This window comes from Strix uralensis, chromosome 5, assembly GCF_047716275.1.
Source record: "Strix uralensis isolate ZFMK-TIS-50842 chromosome 5, bStrUra1, whole genome shotgun sequence".
NCBI classification, from domain to species: domain Eukaryota; kingdom Metazoa; phylum Chordata; class Aves; order Strigiformes; family Strigidae; genus Strix; species Strix uralensis.
The window spans coordinates 37745374-37767597 of record NC_133976.1 but is presented as its reverse complement, the minus strand read 5'-3'; the positions used below and the strand labels follow the sequence as shown (position 1 = coordinate 37767597).

The 22224-nt window shown below is 42.5% G+C and overlaps 1 protein-coding gene across 4 annotated transcripts in view; it reads left to right on the top strand.

Moving 5' to 3' along the window:
• Window positions 1-22224, top strand: part of PPM1H (protein phosphatase, Mg2+/Mn2+ dependent 1H) — a 146344-nt gene that overhangs the window by 96977 nt on the left and 27143 nt on the right. For all 4 annotated transcript variants that reach the window (XM_074870476.1, XM_074870473.1, XM_074870474.1 and 1 more), the window contains exons 5-6: window positions 1982-2066; window positions 9029-9147. In XM_074870476.1, coding sequence (XP_074726577.1) covers window positions 1982-2066; window positions 9029-9147 — 204 coding nt within the window. The remainder of the gene's footprint in view (window positions 1-1981; window positions 2067-9028; window positions 9148-22224) is intronic.

The window sequence follows — 22224 nt, the reverse complement described above, 5'->3', positions numbered from 1 at the left end:
CTAAACCCACAGTCCCCTTAAATGGAGGCCTACTCAAGTGAGTCAAATTACATATGAAAAGGTTATAAAAACTGTCCACTGTCTTTGAGTAAGTGAGTCTGATTCAAAGCCAAATACCTTAGAAATTACAAAAACAAAAGCAAAGGTGTTGTTGCAGAAAAGAGGTGGCAGAGTTCTTAATTCATTTTTAAATTACTGTCTTGGAAATGGAAATCCAAAAGAAAAATTTTCAGTGAACCTTTATTATTTTTAATTGGACTGGCATTTTTGTAAGCCTGTAATGTAGTCAGATCCCATAAAGGGGAAAAAGTCCATCAAAAATTCTGCATAAATTTCTCTTAATGAGTTGCAACCACTATGTCTGTCTCATTTCAAGCACACAATATTGTTTTTAGCAGTGGAGGGCCAGTGGGAGCCTTTGGTATGTAGGTTGCACTCTTGCCACATCTAATTTCTACACAGGATTATTTGCAAGGGCGTGCTGGAAGTCCAGGAGCCATAAATTTGTTATCTGTCAAAGCAGAGCTGTTTTCCCCTCATCACTAGAGCCTGTTCCCACCTCTCCCATTGTAGAGCCATCCTGCACTTCTCAGTTCTTTGCCATATAAATCTCCTCTTTGTTCCTTTCCTCTTTGATAATGTTCCTTCCTTTTGCATACTAGCAGTAATAGATGATCATTTGGAGACAATTTTAGTCCAATAACATATCTGGAAGACTTGGAAAGTTATCCAGTGCCACTGATTTTACAAAGATGGTTTGTACCTGGGCTGGTTTTGTCAAGATGCTTGTGTTTTGATTTTTAAGTTTAAATTTTCAGTCTTGGTGTGCCTACCATATTTGTTGGTTGCATTGCAGTGCCATCAGAATACCTGGCATAGAAGCAATGCCAGCAAATTGATCGTATCAAGAGAAGTAAGCTAACACATAAATATATCAACAGGATCACAGAAAAGAGACCATTTAAAACATAGAAACTGGAAACCAAGTGACAGTTGCTTGTTTTATATACACCAAATTCTGTGCAAATTCAAGAGGGGAGCTGGTACACTGCTACTATCCAAACACTGAATTAATCTACTGATGATGGAGAAACAGCTCCAAAACAGGCATTAAAGTCTTTGGGATGATACATATGGTTCATCCAGCTCTTCGAAAGAGCCAAGCATTACTATACTTGTAGAGCTGCGTAAATAACGGAAAGATAAAAGAATGCAATTCTGTGAGTGAATATGTGACCGCAGAATGTAGTAGGAATACTGGGTAAATTCTTCCCTATTGTGACTGTTTCAGCCAGTGGCGTTACACCAGGGAAGATTCGGACTGTATTTTGCATGCAACATAGCAGATTGTTAAGGGGCAACAGGCAGGTGTTTGAGAGAATTTCTCTGCCATTTGCAGAAGTGTATGTGAAATCTCCTGGCCAATCTATAGTCTTTCTATTGCCTGTCATCTTTCAGCAGGTAACCAGTTAAATTTGTGTTGAACGGGATTTGCTTTTCCATTTCCATTTGCTGTTGGAGTAGAAATGTTCTGACGTGACATATGACCGATCAATAATTGGAAAGTGCTTGCATGAGTTATTTGAAGCCAGTAGTTTAGACAGTCTCAGCCACAACTGGGATTAAAACCTGCAAAGAGTTGTTCTACAATCAGTGATTCTGCAGCATCTCCTCTGGGTGTCTGCATTTCACTTAATAAGGATACCCCGTAGACATCAACTGAAATAACTCTTGCCTTTGTTGCTTGGATGTTTTTTGTGAGTTCTGAAATGAACTTGGCATATACAAATATACGTTATCCAGCCTAAAGGATGCAGGGCACGAATTATTATCCTATTCTGCTGACAACTTCAGTAGTAAAGAAATGGCTTTATTTTACTGTGACTCTGAAGAGAATAAGAGTGTGATTGTACACAGAAAAGTACAGGGTATTTTTTTACTTTTTTTTTTTCTTACTGATGATGTTTTATTACTATTACAGGGCTATAATAATCCGAAACGGCGAAGTCATTCCAATGTCTTCAGAATTCACTCCAGAGACCGAACGCCAGAGACTTCAGTATCTGGTAAGAGATGTGAGGACCAAATCAGGTGCTGATGATGACAAGCATTGCCCAATAATATCTAAGGTTCAGACACATGCCACTGAGTTACTGTGGCTCAGTGAAGGACTGCATGTCTGCCAGACACCAGTGACTGACCATGTATGTCTTTTAGCCATCAGCAAATGTGGAGAAAAACCTGGTGATGCAAATCTCAGTGAAAGGAGTCTTATCTCTTATGTGAAAGCCATCAATTAGCATGGCTGTACTTGTGGGCCTTGTTCAGCTGCAGACCTTCAGCAGGTGATTGGTGTTGGATAGTGAGTGCTCAGACATAGACCTCTTTACTGTGTGACAGTATAAAATACCACAGAGTGCTGTTTGTGTGCATGTGAACGATATTGCAGGGTTTTAATCATTTGCTCTGATAGTATGCCAATAGTATCTTGATCAGGGAAAAGATATCCACCTTAGAGGTGATCTCAGTGAGCGTTCGTAGCTGCAAGATAGGATGAGTGAATAAAGACAACGTTTATTTAGTGTAGCAGCACCCATAAAGCTGGGACAGGGTGACTAGCTGAGGACATGCGGGATGATTTATACACCAAGTTGCATTGGCTCATAAGCTGCCCAAGAAATATAAGTCAAAATGTATGGTGTTATTTTTTGTGCAAACAGTCCTGTTACTTTTTAAGGTTTTCATCGATGGTCAAATCGATCATTCCTAACATGGCTGAGATATTTCTTTTGTGCTTCTACTGGTCTCCGCTATTTCCTCTTAGAAATTTAAGCTTAAGCTGATCTTAAGGTGTCTCTTATCTTCGGCCTGGACCAAGCACTGTAGTTTGAAACTAGGCAAAATGCCAGTGATTGAAGGTGGAGGTGGAAGGTTTTAAAGAAAAATTGTAAATGTTTCCATTATTGTCACATTTGATTTTTAGTTGGGTTCACTGGCTTGAAGCTGAAACATTCAGAGGAAAGACTGCTTTGGGAGTATTCATATTCAGAGAACCAAATGGAAAAGAGGCCTAATAAATATTTACAGTTCAGTTACATTTAAAATAATTTGTTTGCCTTTAAAATAAAAGGTATCTTTAGTATCTAGGGAGTCTGCTACTTCGGTAGGAAATATGAGATAAAGCATTGCCTACAAGGGATTTTTTTTCTCTTTTGATGTCCTTTCTGGCTTACATTTGAAAACAGCAGCTGATCTGAAAGGCATTTCTGCTGTTTCCTTTGGAAATTTCCTTTACCTTTGTTTAATTCTGTATGTAACAAATATGCCAGGGCTATGGGTATCATGTTCAAAGAAAATACAAGACAGCAAGAACATGAAACAGAATTAGAGATAATTTCAAACATAACATTCAGTAAGTAACATTTTTACCCTAGTGTTTTAAAAAAAAATTACCCCTAATTTCTTACAAGGTTGACAAACATTACATTCCAACGGTTGCATCTGTCTTGCTGATTAGATCCCAGGCACTTGCTTTGGCTGTCCCCAGGTTCTGCTATCAGTCTGTTGCACCATCAACATCTCTCTTATGCTGTTCTTATCTGAAGTTACTTACTTTAGATTTATTTTCTTATTTGCAGTTAAAGCTGAGTTTCTTTGTTTCAAACATGTTGCACTGCTCTTCTTGCACAATAGGAAGAAAATCACTTAATCATTTTAGCATTAATATTTTATTTCGTAAATGCAGAGATGCTGGTCACTGTGGGGAAGTTACTGCACAGGCAAAGGGAGGGAATGGATTTACAGTCTACAAGCTACTGACCATTGGTTCCCTGTGCAGTAGACACTGTTAGCACAGTCAGGGCGAAAGGAGCTTTCCTTTGCCTTTAGTGCCTATTGATTGTTTTGGCCACACAGAACTTTGCTTTAGGTCTTCTTTTTTGGGCCCTAATCTCCATGTGCAAAGAAATCTGTGGGATTATGAGTCATTCAGATCATGTGAGCATCTCTATATGAAGTCCTCCAGCCTACTGTTAGACAAAACTGTGCTTCAGCTAGTACTGGTTGAGTAACTGGGGATGACGGGTGGGAAACAAATGTTTTCCCTATTCAGCTCCCATTTTAATGAAGGTTTATTGCCATGTATCCAAGAACGGCCTTGGGCATAGGCCTCTGGCACGGCAGCCTCAAAAGAACAAGTTGACTATCCAGTCATTCTGACTTTTGAGGAGTTCTGGACATGGTCATCCCTCCATCTCCACCTTCACCCCCTTTTTTTGCAGTGGGAGGACAGCAAACAGCTGCAGATTTCAGGCAGGCCATATGGCAGAGGAAGAGTTCTGTGTCAGAGGACAATCCTTCAGTCAGAGAGCGCTTCTTAAGATGTAAGGCATGAAAGCCTTGCACCAGTATTGTCTTGGTCCTTTGGCTTCTGTAGAGGTTCAGTGCACCCTACTGCTTCCCTTCCACTGACAGATGTTCACGAGCCTCCTTTTCTTTTGAATTTTTGTGTCTGTCTTTTCTTTTTAGCACTGTGGCAAGAGAGCACAGTACCTACTCTAGGAAAGCCCTGGCTTCCCATATCAGTGTATTTTGAGGGAAAACAAAATCCAATATTGACTGGGAGCTGCTCTGGTACATTCAGCAGTTGTGCTGGTAATGACTGCCGGAGGCAGTTTTCCTTCCATATTCTGAGGAGACTTAATTTCAGTCATGATAGTCTAAATTGCAACAGTAAATGACATAGATCTTGTTACTTATTCCCTTGGAAAATGTGTTTAAAATGAATGATGGAGTGTATTGCAGATGGGTGTATTTCTGTTAGTTATGAAAGCTGCACTTTGAAGATGTCATGTGAGGTCAGTGGGGTGTTACTGCATACTGTGTCCATGTGTGTAGCCAGGCAGTGCCCCAGAAGTTCACAGCTCAGACCAAAGATGGTGCACTGCTGCTACCAGGGCAGGGTTTACTCCTAATAGAGCCTGGATGGCCATCAGTGGAGTGAGCCGTGGATGCTCTCTGTTTTTGGCGCCATTCAAAGGTTCATGAGCCTGGACAGTCATGGTTTCAAAGAGGATTAAGTGATACTAACTTACCTGCTGAAGGATGCTTGGGGAACCCAAGCATAAAGAGGAACGAACCTGGATCTCGTAAATGTCAGTTCAGTGCTTCAGTTACAAGTCAGATGCATCTTAATTCTCTTACAGTTTGTGGCTCCCTGCACCACCTAGTTTAGGATTGCTTTGGCCATCTAATGCATTGTATGATGCTGTGGTAAGAGAGATGTGTGGTTTTATGAAAAGGGTCCTGGCCTTTCATAAGAGGAGAGACCAGTTCAAGGTTGGATTTAGCTCCCACTTCCCTCTTTCCTTCTACCACTGCCTCCTTTAGTTTTAATCTCAGTTTGGCTTAAACACTTCCATATGACTGAGTAATTTGCAAACCTTCTGGATGGATTTTGCTGTGGATGCTGTTGTGAGTGGTAGTCCCCATATAGTAGAATATCCTATTGGAGAAAATGGCACAATATTAAAGGTTAAAGTTGTAAGATATAGTTGGCATAGGGGAAAACAGCAATTCTGAAAATAACACAGAATACAGAGAAACCGCTAGTGGCAGTGATGTCCCAGAGCAATGTGTACTGGAGGAGCTGGAAAAGGCATCAGCAGGCTTTATCGAGGCACAGTAAGATACCTGCAGTGTTTCCTGCCACCTAATTGACACACTAGTGTGTAAGTCTGAGTTTATCTTAATTTCATATTTGCTTTGCTGATCACCAGGAAACACAGCAGGAAATAAATGGCCTTTTGAAAAAAATGTGACTCATATTTCCTTGAGCGGACTCCATTTTAAACAACTAATGTCAATATAGTACATCCAGCCACAACATACACCACAAAATGGAAGAGTACCAAAACCACATGATGCAGACTATACCAAATTTATGCCAGAAAACTGTAATAGCTTCTGAAAGAAAAATGATGGAAAATATTCCAGTTCCGTAACACAGAATAACAATGTTGTCTGAACATACACACATTGTAAGGATGTAGAAAGTGTTTGATAATCACTCTTTTTATTAAATTTTAAGTTCTCTGAATGGTGTTTCTGGTCTGAGGTTCTTGCAAATCGAGACTAAACAAATGAAAAAAAGGGAAAATACGGTGCCTCATCACAGATGAAATTCTGGTAGTCAGTTCACTTAACGCTTTTGTTTCTCTTTTGATCACTTGAGGGGACTTCCTGATGTCTGCTTATATATCTACTTGAGAGATCTGTAATTTTTAAAATGTTGCCTTTTATTTGTTTTCTGGTTCTGCTGCCCAGCACACTTTGATTTGGGTGGAGAGGAAGGAGAGTCCAGCCTCTTAGTAAATGGAGAACACTTCTCAAAAAACCCAACTGGAAGTTGCAGCTGAGTTTTACAGCAGAACATTCTTCTCTCTGTAGAATTACAGTGAAGCATCAAAAATGACCGTTAAAAAGAAAAGTGTAAAAAAATGTAGAAAATTTAAAGTTCAAATGAAAAAAAGCCCAACAAAAATCTCCATTTCTTCACATAAGAATTCAGCTCGCAGACACCAGGATCTTCAGAATTGCCCTTTTCCCTCTGTTCCACTGATGCCAAAAATGCTAGAATCAAGTTAAGATCCCTGGATTGTAAATCAAGCATCAAGGCTTGGCTGCGGAAGAGAAATCTTATTTGAACATTAGCAGTCCACTGGTAACTCTGCCAGCTTTATTAATCTTATTTCACTTGTGACCTCAGACTTTCCATCTGAGTAAATCTTTATGAAATGCAGTCTCTCCCAATCACTTTACCTTTTCAATATAGGAAATTCATGTTTTCAAGGGGAAAAATGCTAAAAGCCTGTAACTTTTTTTTTTTTTGTCTGGACCTGTGATCCAGCCTAATAAGTAATCTCATAGTCTAAAGGTTAAATAACTTCATTTTCATGTCAGGTATAAGGGGTTTTTGCTTTAAATAAGGCTTCTTGGTTTGTAGGCAGGCAACAGTAGTCTTTAGCTAGAAGTGGTTTGTAATGATTTAATCAAGATACGCTGTGCATTTTTAAAAGTGAACTGAATTGCACTTTCAAAGCAGACTGACTTCATTGTTTACAATATCATACACTAGAAAGAATTAATACCAAGAAAAGTCCAGCTTTCTGCTGTCAGTGTGTAGCAATACGTCAAATAAATCATTAGGAATGTTCCATCTCTTCTGCGACTGAAATGAAAATAAATAAAAATTAACAGTTTACATTCACTTTTAAATAAAGAATCCAGAGTTACGGAAGTATGAAAAGCCTCATCTGGACTAATACTGCTAGACCTCTCAAAAGTCACTAGAGCTTCTCAACCATTTCTGTAATGAGGAACAGTGATCCAATTAGAGGGTCCTTGAAAACAATATTTGGGTGGGGGAGGGGACCTTGGCTGACTGTAGACTGCAGGAAAAAAATGTAATTCCCTTAACTGTACATGGAGAGAGAATTTGATGGAGCTCCTGTTCCAGGAAGGGATCACAATGTCAAGATCACACTTGCGTGCTTGAAAGCTGCCTCTTGAAAGCAGAATCCAATCTTGTTGGCTACACGCAGCAATCTCCCTCAGCCCCGTTTCAGCTGAGCTCGAGGTGTTTTCTGGAAGGATGTCTGGCAATGGGGCTGGGGACAAGCTGATGGAAGGTTAGCACTGTGATGTGCTGAGCCTGATCCAGCTATTAAATTTAGTGAGAGCAGGCTCGGCCCTTAAATGCAGGAAATATTTTATTGTGAACTATCTGCATGATAGCTGCCAGGTAGATCAATAAGGGCTTCCACTGCTTCCTGCTGCTCACCTTTGATGAGCGCTAGATTTATGACAAACCCACAAACTAAAGCCAGCTCATTTGGTCTGCCCTGACGGCAGCTGCTGCTGGAGATAAGACAGACTTTATTGCCTTAACTGGCTGGATAAGGAAAAAGAGTTATCTGCAGAAACGTTAAGAAACGCAACTTTTTTCAGTTCCCTAGCCAATTTGACAGTGTCTTCAGAAGAGCTTGCTCACAATGCGACTTTGGGGAGGGAGGGAGAAAGGCTTGTTTATGCAAATATTAAAGAAAAATGAGTGAGGTTTACTTTAGAAAGAAATACAGTATGTTTAGGATTGACCTATTGTGTCAGGTGATCTGTGTATAAATCCAAATCAAAAAATTGTGCAGTGGACAAAGAGCCTCACGATGCTCTCAAGTACAGTCAGCTCTGGAGAACATGAGCCTCGGGCATGGCTCTGGCGAAAAGGCCTCCCAGCATCTGCAGAGCAGCACACCAGGAAGGACAGCAGCAGCAGCATTCAAACGTTAACACCATTAGTTGTGGTTGTGACAGAAAACTGCTGCTGCTTTTCTTAAAGTCTATTATGCATGAAGGAAGTAGTTTTTAGAAGACAAGAAAATAAAGTGCTCTGCAACTTGTATTTATTTGCAGTGTGGCATGTGATGGGGTGCAGCACACTGAGCAAGTAAAAGGGTACGTTTTTTTTTTTCTCAAGGCAGTGACAATTTAACATTAGGTTATGTGTGTTGTGGACATAGCCGAACTGGGAGTCAAAAAGTTTGAACTTCACTCCACACGCACCTCTCCAAGTCTGCTTGCTCCATGGCTTTGTCCTTTGATCATTCCCTATTGACTTACAAAAGGAGATGTGTTTGGTTTTACAAAGCCCTGCAGACTCCTTCAGGGTCAGTGGATGAGGCATACTTTAGAGATCCCAAATGCTGAGGAGCAGGGAGTAGTGAAGGCTTTTGAGGGCAAGAAAACTGTTCCCTGTAAGGCTGCTGCCGGACATCAGGCAGTGTCAAAACTGGTGTATGTGCATGTTGTTTGCTGAAAAGGAGCTCCTCATCTTTCTTGTTTAAAAAGAGCGGGGGGAGAAATGTGTGTGGGAAGCAAGCAGGAAGGGATGGTAATGTTACTTCATTAAAAATAGATGATGTCTGGTTTTATGATGTTCGTGTGGTATCTGTGGCTTGGTTTCTGCCCACAGGCTTACATGCAGCCCCACTTGCTGGGAAATGAGTTCACACATTTAGAGTTTCCACGGAGGGTGCAGCGCAAGGAAGTTGGAAAGAGGATGCTCTACCGTGACTTCAACATGACTGGCTGGTAAGAATGTGTCCTCCTCAGCATGGGGTCAGCTTTCTCCCCAACCAATGCCTGCTTTGTACGTATCTTTGATTAGTGTAAACTGCATCAAACATGGACATATATGCCTGCATACTAAAAGGAAATGTATTTCCTTCTTCCAGATGTATTTTTGTTTTAGAAGTTAACGTTTTAAATAAGTTGGCCTCCCTCCAGAGCCAGGACGTCGGTTTGTTTTAATGTGTGAGCACTCAAACCGGAGCAAACGTGTAAAGGGGCAGATGTGCCAGGGGATCTTCCTGAAAGCTAAACAACTTTCCTACCTTGGAAGTAGCTTTTTATAGAATCTGGATCAGTGGGCCATCATGCCTTTGCATGTGGAGGAACGCTTGCGGAAGGGAAGAGCTGTCTCCCATACTCAAGTGCAGCTGACCCCTGATTTGGGTAACCCTTGAGGAATTATTTTAGAGACAGGCCTATCTAAATAAAAGTCATAGCCAGGCTTAAATGAAAAGGCTTGAATGAACAGCATTGACTCAATGAAGTGAAGACAGGAAGAACAATGAATTTTTTGTCTCTGGCTAAATATCTTCATTGTTTTGTGTGGTTCAAGAGGCTCCTTCTCAAGTGACTCCCACTCATTTAGAGAAGCCTTAATCCTTGCTGTTGTGGGCTCGCTGTGTGACCTATAAAGGCAAAGGCTCTATATATGCAAATGGTCTTCACTTCCATGCTGTTTGTGTTTTAGCATTCTTAGCAAATGCCCTTTCAGGAGGGGAAAGAAGAAAGGGGGTTAAAAAGCCTGAACTCTTGTAGATTTGGAGACTTGGATGCTCACACGCAACTACAACTCCACATGCTTCTGATTTGTCCCGTACTTTATAGACCATAAATATAATGATGTTTTAATGGCAGAATAATGATCTAAGTTTAATATTAATCTGGAGTGTTTGCAAAGAACATGTTAATCTGGGAACAACCATCATTGTCCATCGTCCTGAACAGCTGCTAGTAGAATATGCAGTCTCACCCTTAGAATGATGACTTCACACTTTAAAAAGGCTACAGGCATGAACAAAAGATTAGGAATAGAATGAGAACATTGGATCAGCTGAGGACTTAAACAGCAAAACGTTTGGAAGATCATGAGACACTCTCCCAGTTTCTCAAAGGGAGTTTTCATATTAAACTCCTGGATGTCTCTGAAGGCATCAGTGAAGAATGGCTTCATGTAGACTACCAGATCTCTTTTTCAAGATGTGAGGTGCTTGACTGGGGAGGTGGGGGGAAGAAAAAAACCTTCTAATTTGGGGGACAGCTACAGAAGTATCATGGGCCAAGAACTTCCTGAGAGGAGGGTAAGAGCAGAATTCTTTCATCATCGTTGGAAGGCAAAGAGGGTTTCTCTAGGTTTGTGGGAATTGTTTTGTGTTTCCCTGGTTGGTTAGTGGTCTGGAAAGGAAATGTTAGAATGGTTGAAGTTGCAGCACTGGCAGTTGACACCACAGCTCTTTTCCTAATAAACGAGAATGGCTGTGAGGAACTGCAAAGAATTGAGTTTTACATGAATGGGCATTACAGTGATCAAATTTGATGTTGATAAATACCAAGTAAATCATGAAGAGATAAAAATAACTTTTTGTGTGCAGTAGAGGTTCCAAATGAACTCGAGAGCCATGTCAGAAAGCTCAGTGGAAGTTCTACTTACTGTGATTTTTCCAGTCAAAATCCCCAGCAGAATGTTGAGATGCATACAGGGTTGAAATGGTTAATTAAACTAAGAAATAACTCTGTATATCAGTTTGTACCTCATTTGTGAATCTGTGCATAGCGCTTCACCTTATTTAAAATTATTATTGCATAGGTAATACTGTTTGGCATTAAAAGAAAAATAAGAAGCAAAATAAATCTTAAATGTAGACTAATGAGAAAGGTAGAAGAGCTTGGGTAAGTCTAAATAGATGGCAGATTTCAAGATAATTGTTTTCAGTACTGGTGTTTTTCTGTACTAGCATATGGCAAGGGAGAGGAGAGAGTTGATTTTCCTGTTGATTTTTATTAATTTCCTGAAGTGCAGGACACATGTTGATCCAGTTACAGATTCTAATATGGTCAATGCAAAAATTGCCACCAGTTTAGCATAAACATACCTAGCTATAAACAATGATTCCAGAATAAATACTTAAACTGTGACTTGAAAATTCAATTCTGAGTTCACCTCAGTGTTGTCCCAGAAAGAGGTGGCCTGTGCCAAGCAAAAGCATGTGAAGACTGTGATGAGGCTACCTCTCCCTGCTGTTCCTTTTGACTTCAGGCTGGAAGTGGAAAACAGGGGCTACATTTTTGTCCTGAACAAAAGAATCAGAATGTTTTAGCTACTCGATATCCCACAGCTAGTGCATCAGTTACCTCTTTGTTCGTTTGCCTCAGGACAATAAAATGGTGAGGGAATTGTTCTATCACCATACATTTACCTAAATCAGAGCCCTTGTAAATAAGGATCCTTTTCTTTTTGCAGGCTGTTTGCCCAAGGGAGTCTTGTTTTCTATCGCATTGTGTGCAGTGATCTCCTAAGCAGAGAAGCAGCAATCTGTTTCTATTTATCCAAAAGTCTGGGACAATTTTAATGGTTGAGACTATGGACAAAAATGTTAGATTTCCAGCTTGGTGGGCCCTCAGAGGTGATGATTTGAGGTTGCTGGTGTTTCACAGTGGTCGTTTTCCACTTAAAGTGTGTTGCTTCAATTTTCTTCCTTTTCTAATTCCTAGATCTAACTGATGCATAAGGACACAGTGGCTGAGGACATGTCTGTTCTGCATTTGTTTCTAAGGACAATATCTATCATGGAGAATAAATTAGAATATATATTCCTTTTCTAGAAAATGTCAGATGGAGCTTTGGTCAGCCAGAGCTAGATATGCTAAAACACTGCCAAACTTTTGTCACTTAGAATGCAGAAGATCAATTCTCTGAACCTTCTTTTGGTCAGTGACTTCACTGTGTTTACATTTGCATGTACATGTAGAGAGGTGCAAGTGATGTTAGGAAGAAACAGCCACTCTTACAGTTAATTACAGAGCCTTCAGTGGCAGGGTGTAAAACTCTCTGGTCTGATGTTTCCTCAGGAAAATGAACTGTTTTATTTTAAAATTCAGGACACTTTCTGTGTTTTCTATTAGAAGCTGTATGATTTTTTTTTTCTTTGTTTTTACCCTTCTCCTGTGCTCTGGAGCTTTTCAGATTCTCAACAATGGCTTGGCTTGCCCAGCTTGTTTGCATTACAAAAGGTTATTGTCTTTGGGTCTGTCATAATGCATTTGGCCTTTTTTTTTGCTTTTTGCTTTTTCTTTCTTTCTTTTTTTTTTTATGTGAAGTTTCCACACTGGCTTTGTCTCAGCAGTCCACAGTGGTATCAGAGCTGCCAAGTTTCCCCACAGCATTAGGACAACCACTGATCCAGCAATGTGTACTGCATCACTAGTCCAGGCTGCCTGTAACTGCTTTGAGACCAGCCTTTCCCTTCTCCCTTCGGCTCTTGTACCCTTTCTCCTTTCTCTGCAGTGGCAGTTGGGATGAGAAATCCGCTGTATTAAATGTATCTAAAATAAATTCCATTTAGGTGGGAGCTGACTGTGAGCTGCCCCTCTTGCACCCTCACCCCACGTGTGTTGTGGTTGAGCAACCATTGCAAAACGTGTACTGTAGCTGGCAAGTCATCTTAAGAGCTGCATCTCCTGCTGAACAAGCCTCCGAGCTGTCTTGAGTTGTAATTTGCTGGCAGACATCTGTGTTACTGACAGTCTTTCACAGCTGGGTCTCTGGGCTGGGGTTTTCAGGCCCATGGCTTGCAGAGGTTAAACTTGTATTGGAGAGAGGGTAGTTCTGGTGGCTTTGACAAGTCCTGGCAACAGAAACATCAGGGAAGACTCGGTGGCCATGTAAACAAAGTGCTGCCAGCACTAAAAAGGGGTGCAGGTAGCCTGAGGTAGAAATATATGGGGAAAAAAAGCAGGCCTAATGATAACTGCTCCTTTAAAGGGCTGCACAGAATTAGTATTCTCTGTCTATGCCTTTTAAATAAAAGTTAAGACACAGTTGGTCAGGTTTTCTTTACTCGTGGGTAAATCCAGTGTGAACAATTTTAAGTACTTTGCCCTGACTATATCCTAGACACCTTCCCAAAACCTGGTTTTCTGGCTTACTGTGTCCCTCACCGTCACGGTGGCTCCTTCTAGGGTTCCTCTCTCAGCCTCTTGCGGGACTGGAGGAGCCATACAGTGCTGCACTTAACCAAAGGCATCCAGAAGGCACTACCAACTGGCATCAGCTTTGGTGGTTTCAGAGTTAATTTTCTGCTCCTCCTTGGTACACAAACAGTGGCCTTTGAGCTGCTCGTGTTGAAGTGGTGTTCTTTAAAGGCTTGTTTCCAGATGGCCGCTTTGGCTTTTTGACTTGATTTTAGGGTGGCAAAAGAGCCCTAGATAACAAGTCCATTTTTTTGACCTGATTTGTTGGCGGCTTCCTTTGTCCTCCAGGACCACGCGCAGTTGAGCTGCATCCTATCAAAAATGGCCCAAACTGGTGTAGTACCCATCATGTGTCACGGGCCAAAGCCCCAGGTAGCAGCAAGCGGGGGAATTGGGTACTGTATGCACAGTGGCAGCAGAGCCCTCGCCAGCTTCGTGTCTGTGTGTCTGGCAAGGGGGTGCTGTGGCACACAGTTAGCCACCCGAGGGTCAACCCGTGCCGGGGAATCGCCTGCCTGTGTGATTTATTCCAAAGCAGGGAGTCTGGTGCCCTGGGGTGAGCGCTAAGCAAAACCCATTTTATTCTAGAGTCAATATTGTCCACTGCCTGGAAAGCCGCCAGCCTGCTCTGCGCTCGCCCTTTTCTTTCCAACAGGGAATGTCTTTCAGCCTTTAAGCATCTGATTAAAAAAGCAACTTCACTTTTCAAGCCATTTTATTTTGTTTGGGATGGATGCCTTTTGCTTTCATTGTGCAGCCCGCCTTGCCGTCTGCGGTTCAGACTCTGGCTCACAAAAACCAGGCTCTCATTAATCACTTATTGGGGATTCAGAATACCCTGGTGAGAGCCAATGTACATGTTTTGCTTGGTAATGCGGAAGCTGATTTGTACAAATATTGCCAGTGCAGCCACTGTCTTATTCTTTATTGCTGGACTCAATGTCCTTTGACAGTGTGTTCAGGTAGCCTGCCTGAGGAGTGCCTAAGCAGATTGAGAAATGCCACAGAAATGGTTTATGGAGGAGGTGCCTGCACTGCACCCCCCTTTAATATAAATTGATTTATTGAATCAAGCACAGAAGCCCTGCTACAGAAACCTCGGGCTATATTCTCTGGAGAACCACCTAATAAAACAGCCCCAACTGACACTCCTCATTAGCTTTTCCACTGATCCCAGGGCAGTATTTAAAGTGACAGTGTCCCTCTTTTCGGCCTGAATTTATCTGCTGGCTAATGCCTGCGGGTCTAATTAGCTTACCATTATTAGTCTTATTCAGATAAGCTGCATTTCCTAACAGCTTGATTCCAACTTGTAAAAAGTAATTGGAAGTCTGCAAACGCTGTGCCATAACCTGCTTGATTGTGCCTTTTAGCCAAATTCATGTAATTTACAAAAAATCATCCTTCCCCGCCCCCCCCCCCTTCCGACTTTAATTGAGCTTTTTTTGTCTAGTGAAACCTTCTGTGCTTCTTCTCTTGAAATCCTGGCTGTATTGTTTGAGACCTCAGCCATATCCTTTGTACAATCGCCAGGGAGAGATCAAATTTTAATTTCATAATTACTTCACAAGAAAGCAGCCTTTTCCCCAGTCATGCCTGGTATTAATTTCCTCCCAGCAACTTACATTTTCATAATTTAATGATTATGGGCCACCTTTGCAGCACTGGGTCTTTCTGGAGAAGAGAGAGATAGGATATCATTTTTGCAGCAGAAACCATAATCCACGGCCACTTGCCTTGCTTTTTGTGTCTGTTTTTGTCTCTCATTGCAAGGTAGCCAGGAGTGGGACAGGACATGCCTCTTTGGTGCACGCAACCAGAGCAGCTTGCTGGGTTGTGCCTGGGTGTCTGGGGCACAGCTCTGTGATGATGAATGGCTGTTTGCAATGTGCATGTTATGCATCTTTTCAAGATTTGCAGCCCTCACTGCAGAAGCAGCGGGAGGTGAGAGCTGACCTGCTCTGTACGGCACGTCGCCTGACAGTGACGAATGGCTCTGTTTTCCCCAAGTGCACACATGCCACAGGAGCTGAGCCAGTGTCTTCAGGGCAGGAGAAAGCAGAAATAAGAAAGTAATAGTGCTGCAACAAAAGAGAAAACTTAAGTCTGAGGTAAAGCTCTTTGTAAATGGTCTCTCTGGGGCCAAGTGAGTGCGACAAGAATGAAGTTGGTTTGAGTCACGTCCTGCAGGAGCATCTCCTTCTGGAAGCAGCATGCCTAAGGCCTGTCCCCGCATGGCTGTGCATCTCTGCTTGGGCTTTGCTTTGGCATGGGATCAGGTGCTGCATATGCAAGGGCAAACAAAAGGCTCCTGGTCTGTTTTATCAGAAAGAAACTAAACTGAAATGATTAATCTTCAATCTGAAAACCCAAGCAAAATCAACTCTTCTTCCTGGTAAGGTGAAGTCCCTTCCCCTACTCCTGCTTTCTCTGGCTTCCTCAGCTGCACAAATTTGACGCAACCTCAGCTGGTTGTGTCAGGTCCCTATGAAATCCTCTTTCTTTCCATTGCCACCCAGGATTGACTTATGGCTCTGCTTCTGGCTGAGAGGATGCCCCATGCTCCTCCTCAGAGTTTCCAGCACTGCTGTGGGATGGTGAGGTTTCTGCTTGCTGTGTTTCACTGCCTGCCCCATCCTACACTACAGCAATCTTTCCCAGAAGAGTTTGCTTTGTGATTCCTCCTTAACGGCAATCTCTCTTCCTTCTAGAGGATCCCAGCTAGCGAGTGTGGAGCAGGCACTGTGAGGTTAACATGAAGTTTTTCTTCCATCTGCCTCACCACATCCTTTTAACAAGAAGTACAGCAACATGTGAATTTACAAACGGTTTTTCTGTCCATCACAGTGCATTAGGCTCATAGGGTGTTAACAACCCACTTCCCTTACCCCTCTGTCTCCAGAGCAAATTGCTGACAAACCTTCCTGTTTGTCTTTTAAAAGTAGAAGAGATTAACTAAATTTTAAGAAGCTCTCTAGACAGAAGATTCACGGGGGAAAAAAAATACTTGGCCTAGTGAGACTGTTGCAGAACATGGATCCACTGCAGTATCTGCACACAGTTTCTGTCACTCGGTAGTGGAAGCTCAACCGGCCACAAGCGGTGAATAAAAGTGCCCACAGTACACTTGCCCTGTCCCTCCCAGCCTCCTGAGCATAAAGGCAGCAAGGAACAGTGCCTGTAAACACCCTCTGTTAATTTTTTTTTTTCCTGATTTGTCCTTTTTTTTGAGCAACGACCTCTCTAGATCCTTGGACACCCTCTCCCTGACTTTCTTCCACCACTTTCTTATCAGTCCACTCACCTTTAATGGATTAAAAATCAGCCACACTCCGGGAAGTGCCTGAGAGAAGATGCTGGTGCTTGAATCTTTAAAATGGTCTAGTCAAGATGGATAGAATTCATTTTGCTTAGGAATTACTTTCACAGGAGTACATGGTGCTGGGGAATACATCCTCTCCAAAGTCATCTTAGAGCTGTACATGACAGTGAAGGCTCCTTGGAGGTCCGGAGCTCACATAGCAGTCTGATTTGACCAAGCCAGAGATCATACATGTGTACAAGTCATGCTGAGATTTTATTTTTTTTTTTTTAGATGGGTAGACAGAACTGGGATTTGCAAAATGGAGCATTATACAGCTTTAAGTTCAGAAGAAAATTTCTGAATTTTCTGGGAAAAACACATGTTTTAAAACTTGTATTTTTTTTTCTTCTTTACCTGAAAGAAACCCTATGAGAGTATCTTGGTTTAGAGTAGATCTTTCCCTAAAAACTGTTTTGTGCATATGTGCACATGCATCGGTTGTCTTTAATTGATTTGGCATTGCTATCATCTTTTCTCTTAACAAACATTACTATAGTTTGTGTGCCTTCATTATCTTTGTTTATCATGGTTTTGCCTCATTAAAGCATATGTCAGATGAGTAATAGGGGAAAGATACTGAGGCACTGGAACATTGAAGCTAACCTACCTAAAGGGTACTTAGTATCAGACAGTGCTGTCTGGATTTTGAGATCCTGACTGCAGAAGCGCATATATGTAAGGACACCTTTAAAAAATTATGGCTGGATTGAGACATAAATTGCATAATTTTCAGTGGCTCTGTGCCTTACCTGCACTACACATCTTTTCTTGGTAGTAAGCATGTACTTATACTGGTTTGATGCCTGTAGTTCAATAGACAGTACAGATGAACAGTTCCTTTTGGGTTGGTGATTATTTGTTATCCAAAGGGTTAGCTCCAATCCACTGATACCTTGTGTGAGAAGGGGGAAAAAAGCAGTTTCTGTCAAGTTTTGTGTTGCTCAAGGATTAAAATATGTTTTTCTATTGGTAAGACCAAAGAAAATTGAGCTTGGGGGAAGAGAGGTTGGTTAGCTGAGGTAGTTTTGTTGGGGGATGTTTTCTTTGGGGGTGGAGGGTGTTTGGGGATGGTTCTGGGTTTGGGTTTTTTTACAGAGTGGTAGCAAAACAGTGCTAGAAATATTCACTGAATCCACAAACCTGTCTTGAAGGAGAGCTTTCATCCTTGTACTCAATATGAACTAGGACATTTCTGAAGCTATAGTGCTTTTTCTTGCTTGCTTGCTACAAGTGGGTTTTGCTCTATGCTTCAAGCTAAAGCCCTTTGATGTTTTTTTTTTTTTGCTCTTCCTTAGGTTTAATTCTCAGTTTACTATCAGATGTCACTAGCAGAGATGTGAAATATGGACAGACTTTCTAAAGCCAAGTACTATGGAAAAGCAGAGCACAGAGTCTGGGTTCCCCTGTTGTTCACAGAACTGAACATTCCAGGTCAGGGTAGATTGTGTTTTTGCCACCATCTGTTGTGCCTGGGGATGCCAATGCAATACTTCTCATGACCAGTAACCTTGCACAGTTTGCTGTAGAGAAAGAAAATACAAGGGATTTTGGTTTTGGTCATCAACAACTTTTACTCTTATGTGAATTTGTATGTGCTTTCAGAAGGCCAATTTTGAGACAGATTATATGGCAGGAGAATGCATAACACATGTAAGAAATTATATAGTATTTTGGCTCTGCAATCTGTATTTGGGAGCTGTCCAGTGTTTCAAATTCTGACCCAGAATCATGCAGGTAACTTTGATAATCTTTTAAAGAGCACCTAAAGCACTGCTAATGACCTCAGCACTGAAGGAAGCTTCTGTAGATTGTCTTGTGCATTTAGTAGCTTCTGGTGATTTTTTCGCCATGTATTTAGAGCAGATTCCAGTTAACTTATGAGTAACATCATGTCAGTCCTAGTTCTTTCATTCTGACATCTCTTTTGGCTCCTGGTGCGATTTGGCCTGGTTTTCCAAAACGTTGATCCTGAGTCCAAATGTAACTTTGTGGGTGGTACATATGTCAAGCCCTAGTTCAGTATTTTTGGACAACAGTAGCATTTCATAATACTTTTTAAATGAAAAGAAGAAACAAAGTTAACTGAAAGAAAATGCAGCTAGATCTAGCTGGGCACAAGCTTGCTTCTTCTACTTTCCTCCTCCACCCCCCTGTTTTTCCATTTGGAAAAATAGAGGTTTACGTGGCAGAAGCACTTGACAGGCTTCAAGCTCATTCAGAACAGCAAGCAGTAGCATAGCCTTGTCTTTATAACCTGTCTTGTCCTGCCCTGGTGGCCACTGAGACTTCCTAGGATGCAGGCAAGGAAGATGGGGAGAGCGGAGAGTTGCAACCCTCTGTATGTTTGTTAAAACAGTGAGCTAGGCTGAATCATGTAGATGGGTGAATAAGGCCATGTTGGCACTAAAAAAGCCAAACAACCCCCTCAGGTTCTCTGTATTCATTATACCTACTGCCATATTATATCTTTATATATAGCACACTCTAAACAGCACATGAAGGTATAAATGCAACTTTATTACATAAAATCAAGTGAAATCGTCCAGAAGGTTGTAGCCTGTGTGAAATAAACACATGTACAAAGTACAGGAGGTTTCACAGGGCGTAAATCAAAATGAACTTCATAGCTTCCTTCCTTCCTTCTCCCCAGTGCAGTTGCTGAGCTGCTAGCTGAAAAGCTGTCCTTCATCCTTCTCTTGCAGCAAACCGCATGCTCATATATTATTAATTCTGTTTTGCTAGTAATGCAGGACATAGGTACTTCTCTGGAGTGACTCAGGTTGCTTTTCAGTGTGTCTGTGCCAGCTCCGTTTCTGCGGTTGCGGCTCTGAGCATTGTTTTTCAAGCACTGATAACTTTTCAAGCAATAGCAACATCAACACAAAAAGCATGTTTGAGATGAGTCTTGACACCCAAGTTCTGAGCCCAAGAGGTGATTTGCTGTGAGAAACCACAGAACAAATCACTGTAGGTGATGGCAAAACAAATCAATCTAGGTATCCCTCACTTAGTCACATAGCTTCAGGAGGTCATAGGCTAGCCAGCTGCCCTTCCTGATCTGCTGATGAAGCAGGTTAGCTTCAGCCCTTGCAACACAGCCTCTTACGGCATCATTACACCGTTGTGTCACAGCTAAAGGCCCTAGGGACTATGGTCCTTAAGGTGGTTCCATGAAAGATGCTGGACTTGGCGGTGACCACCATTCTTTTGAAGGACACCAACCCAAATTATGCCTTTTTCACCCCTTCTTTTTTTCCTTCTTCCTAAAACACACTCAGTGTGAGGTGCTATTCAGAAGAGTATAAGGAAGAAGGGGAGAGAGGGAAGAAAACTTGGTCCCTGTTTTTGGCTACTTACAGTACAGTGCAAAGTGAGGTCTTAGGTTTTAAGTATTTGTAGTTATCTTGCAGTTAATATAGTTTGTGGGTAAAAAATGGGTTGAGTTTTTCCTTTAAAAAGGGAGTTGCAAAGTTAAGTCATGTCAACACAACAACCACAGAGATGTGGTGGGATGACTCCTATGACTGGAGTGTTGGAATGGAAGGATACAGGCTTTTTAGGAAGGATGGGCAGGGGAGATGTCAGTGACCAGCTGGAGTGCACGGAGCTCCACCTGGGGATGGATGAGGAGCCAACCCAGAGCTTATGGGTCAGGATTAAAGGGAAGGCAGGGACAGGAGATGTTATTGTGGGGCTCTGCTACAGACCACCCAACGAGGAAGACTGAGCGGATGAGGCCCTCTGTAAACAGATAGGAGCAGCCTCACATTCACAAGTCCTGGTCTTCATGGGGGACTTCAACCACCCTGGTATCTGTTGGAGGGACAACACAGCAGGGCATAAGCAATCCATGAGGTTCCTGGAATGTGTTGATGATAACTTCCTTTTCCAAGTGATAGAGGAGCCAACGAGGAGAGGTGCTATGCTGGACCTTGTTCTCACCAACAAAGAGGGGCTGGTGGGGAGTGTGAAGCTCACGGGCAGCCTTGGCTGCAGTGACCATGAAATGGTGGAGTTCAAGATCCTTAGGGCAGCAAGGAGGACACACAACAAGCTTGCTACCCTGGACTTCAGGAGAGCAGACTTGGGCCTCTTCAGAGATCTGCTTGGCAGAGTAGCACAGGATAAAGTCCTGGATGGAAGAGGGGCCCAAGAAAGCTGGCTAATATTCAAGGATCACCTCCTCCAAGCTCAGGAGTGATGCATCTTAACAAAGAGGAAGTCAGGTAAGAACACCAGGACGCCTGCATGAATGAACAAGGAGCTCCTGAACAAGCTGAAACACACAGAAAACACCTTTAGAGGGTGGAAGCAAGGACAGGTAGCCTGGGAGGAAGACAGAGAAACTGTCTGAGCAGCCAGGGATCAGGTTAGGAAGGCCAAAGCCCTGATAGAATTAGATCTGGCCAGGGATGTCAAGGACAACAAGAAAAGCTTCTATAGGTATGTCAGTGATATAAGGAAGACTATGGAAAATGTGGGCCCTCTCTGGAAGGAAACGGGAGACTTGGATACCCAAGATATGGAGAAGGCTGAGGTACTCAACAAATTTTTGACTCCAGCCACACCGCCCAAGATGCTGAAGGCAAAGGCAGGGACTGGGAGATTGAAGAAATGCCCACTGTAGGAGAAGATCAGGTTTGAGACCGTCTAAGGAACCTGAAGGTGCACAGGTCCATGGGACCTGATGAGATGCATCCGTGAGTCCTGAGGGAACTGGCAGATGAGGTAGCTAAGCCACTATCCATCATATTTGAGAAGTTGTGGCAGTCTGGTGAAGTTCCCACTGACTGGAAAAGGGGAAACATAACCCCCATTTTTAAAAAGGAGGACCTGAGGAACTACATGCCAGTCAGTCTCACCTCTGTGCCTGGCAAGATCATGGAGTGCGTCCTCCTGGAAACTCTGCTAGAGCACATGGAAAATAAGGAGGTGATTGGTGACAGCCAACATGGCTTCACTAAGGGCAAATCATGCCTGATGAATTTGGTGGCCTTCTACGATGGGGTTACAGAGCTGGTGGATAAGGGAAGAGCAACTGATGTCATCTACCTGGATTTGTGCAAAACATTTGACACTGTCCCACAGGACATCCTTGTCTCTAAATTGGAGAGACATGGATTTGATGGATGGACCACTCGGTGGATAAGGAATTGGCTGGATGGTTGCACTCAAAGAGTTGCAGTTAACTGTTTGACATCCAAGTGGAGAGCAGGGACGAGTGGCATTCCTCGGGGATCAGTGTTGGGACCAGTGCTGTTTAACATCTTTGTTGGCAACGTGGACAGTGGGATTGAGTGCACCCTCAGCAAGTTTGACGATGACACCAAGCTGTGTGGTGTGGTCAACACGCCGGAGGGCAGGGATGCCATCCACAGGGACCTTGACAGGCTTGAGAGGTGAGCCCATGCAAACTTCATGAAATTCAACAAGTGCAAGGTCCTGAACATGGCTTGAGGCGATGAGTGGATTGAGAGCAGCCCTGC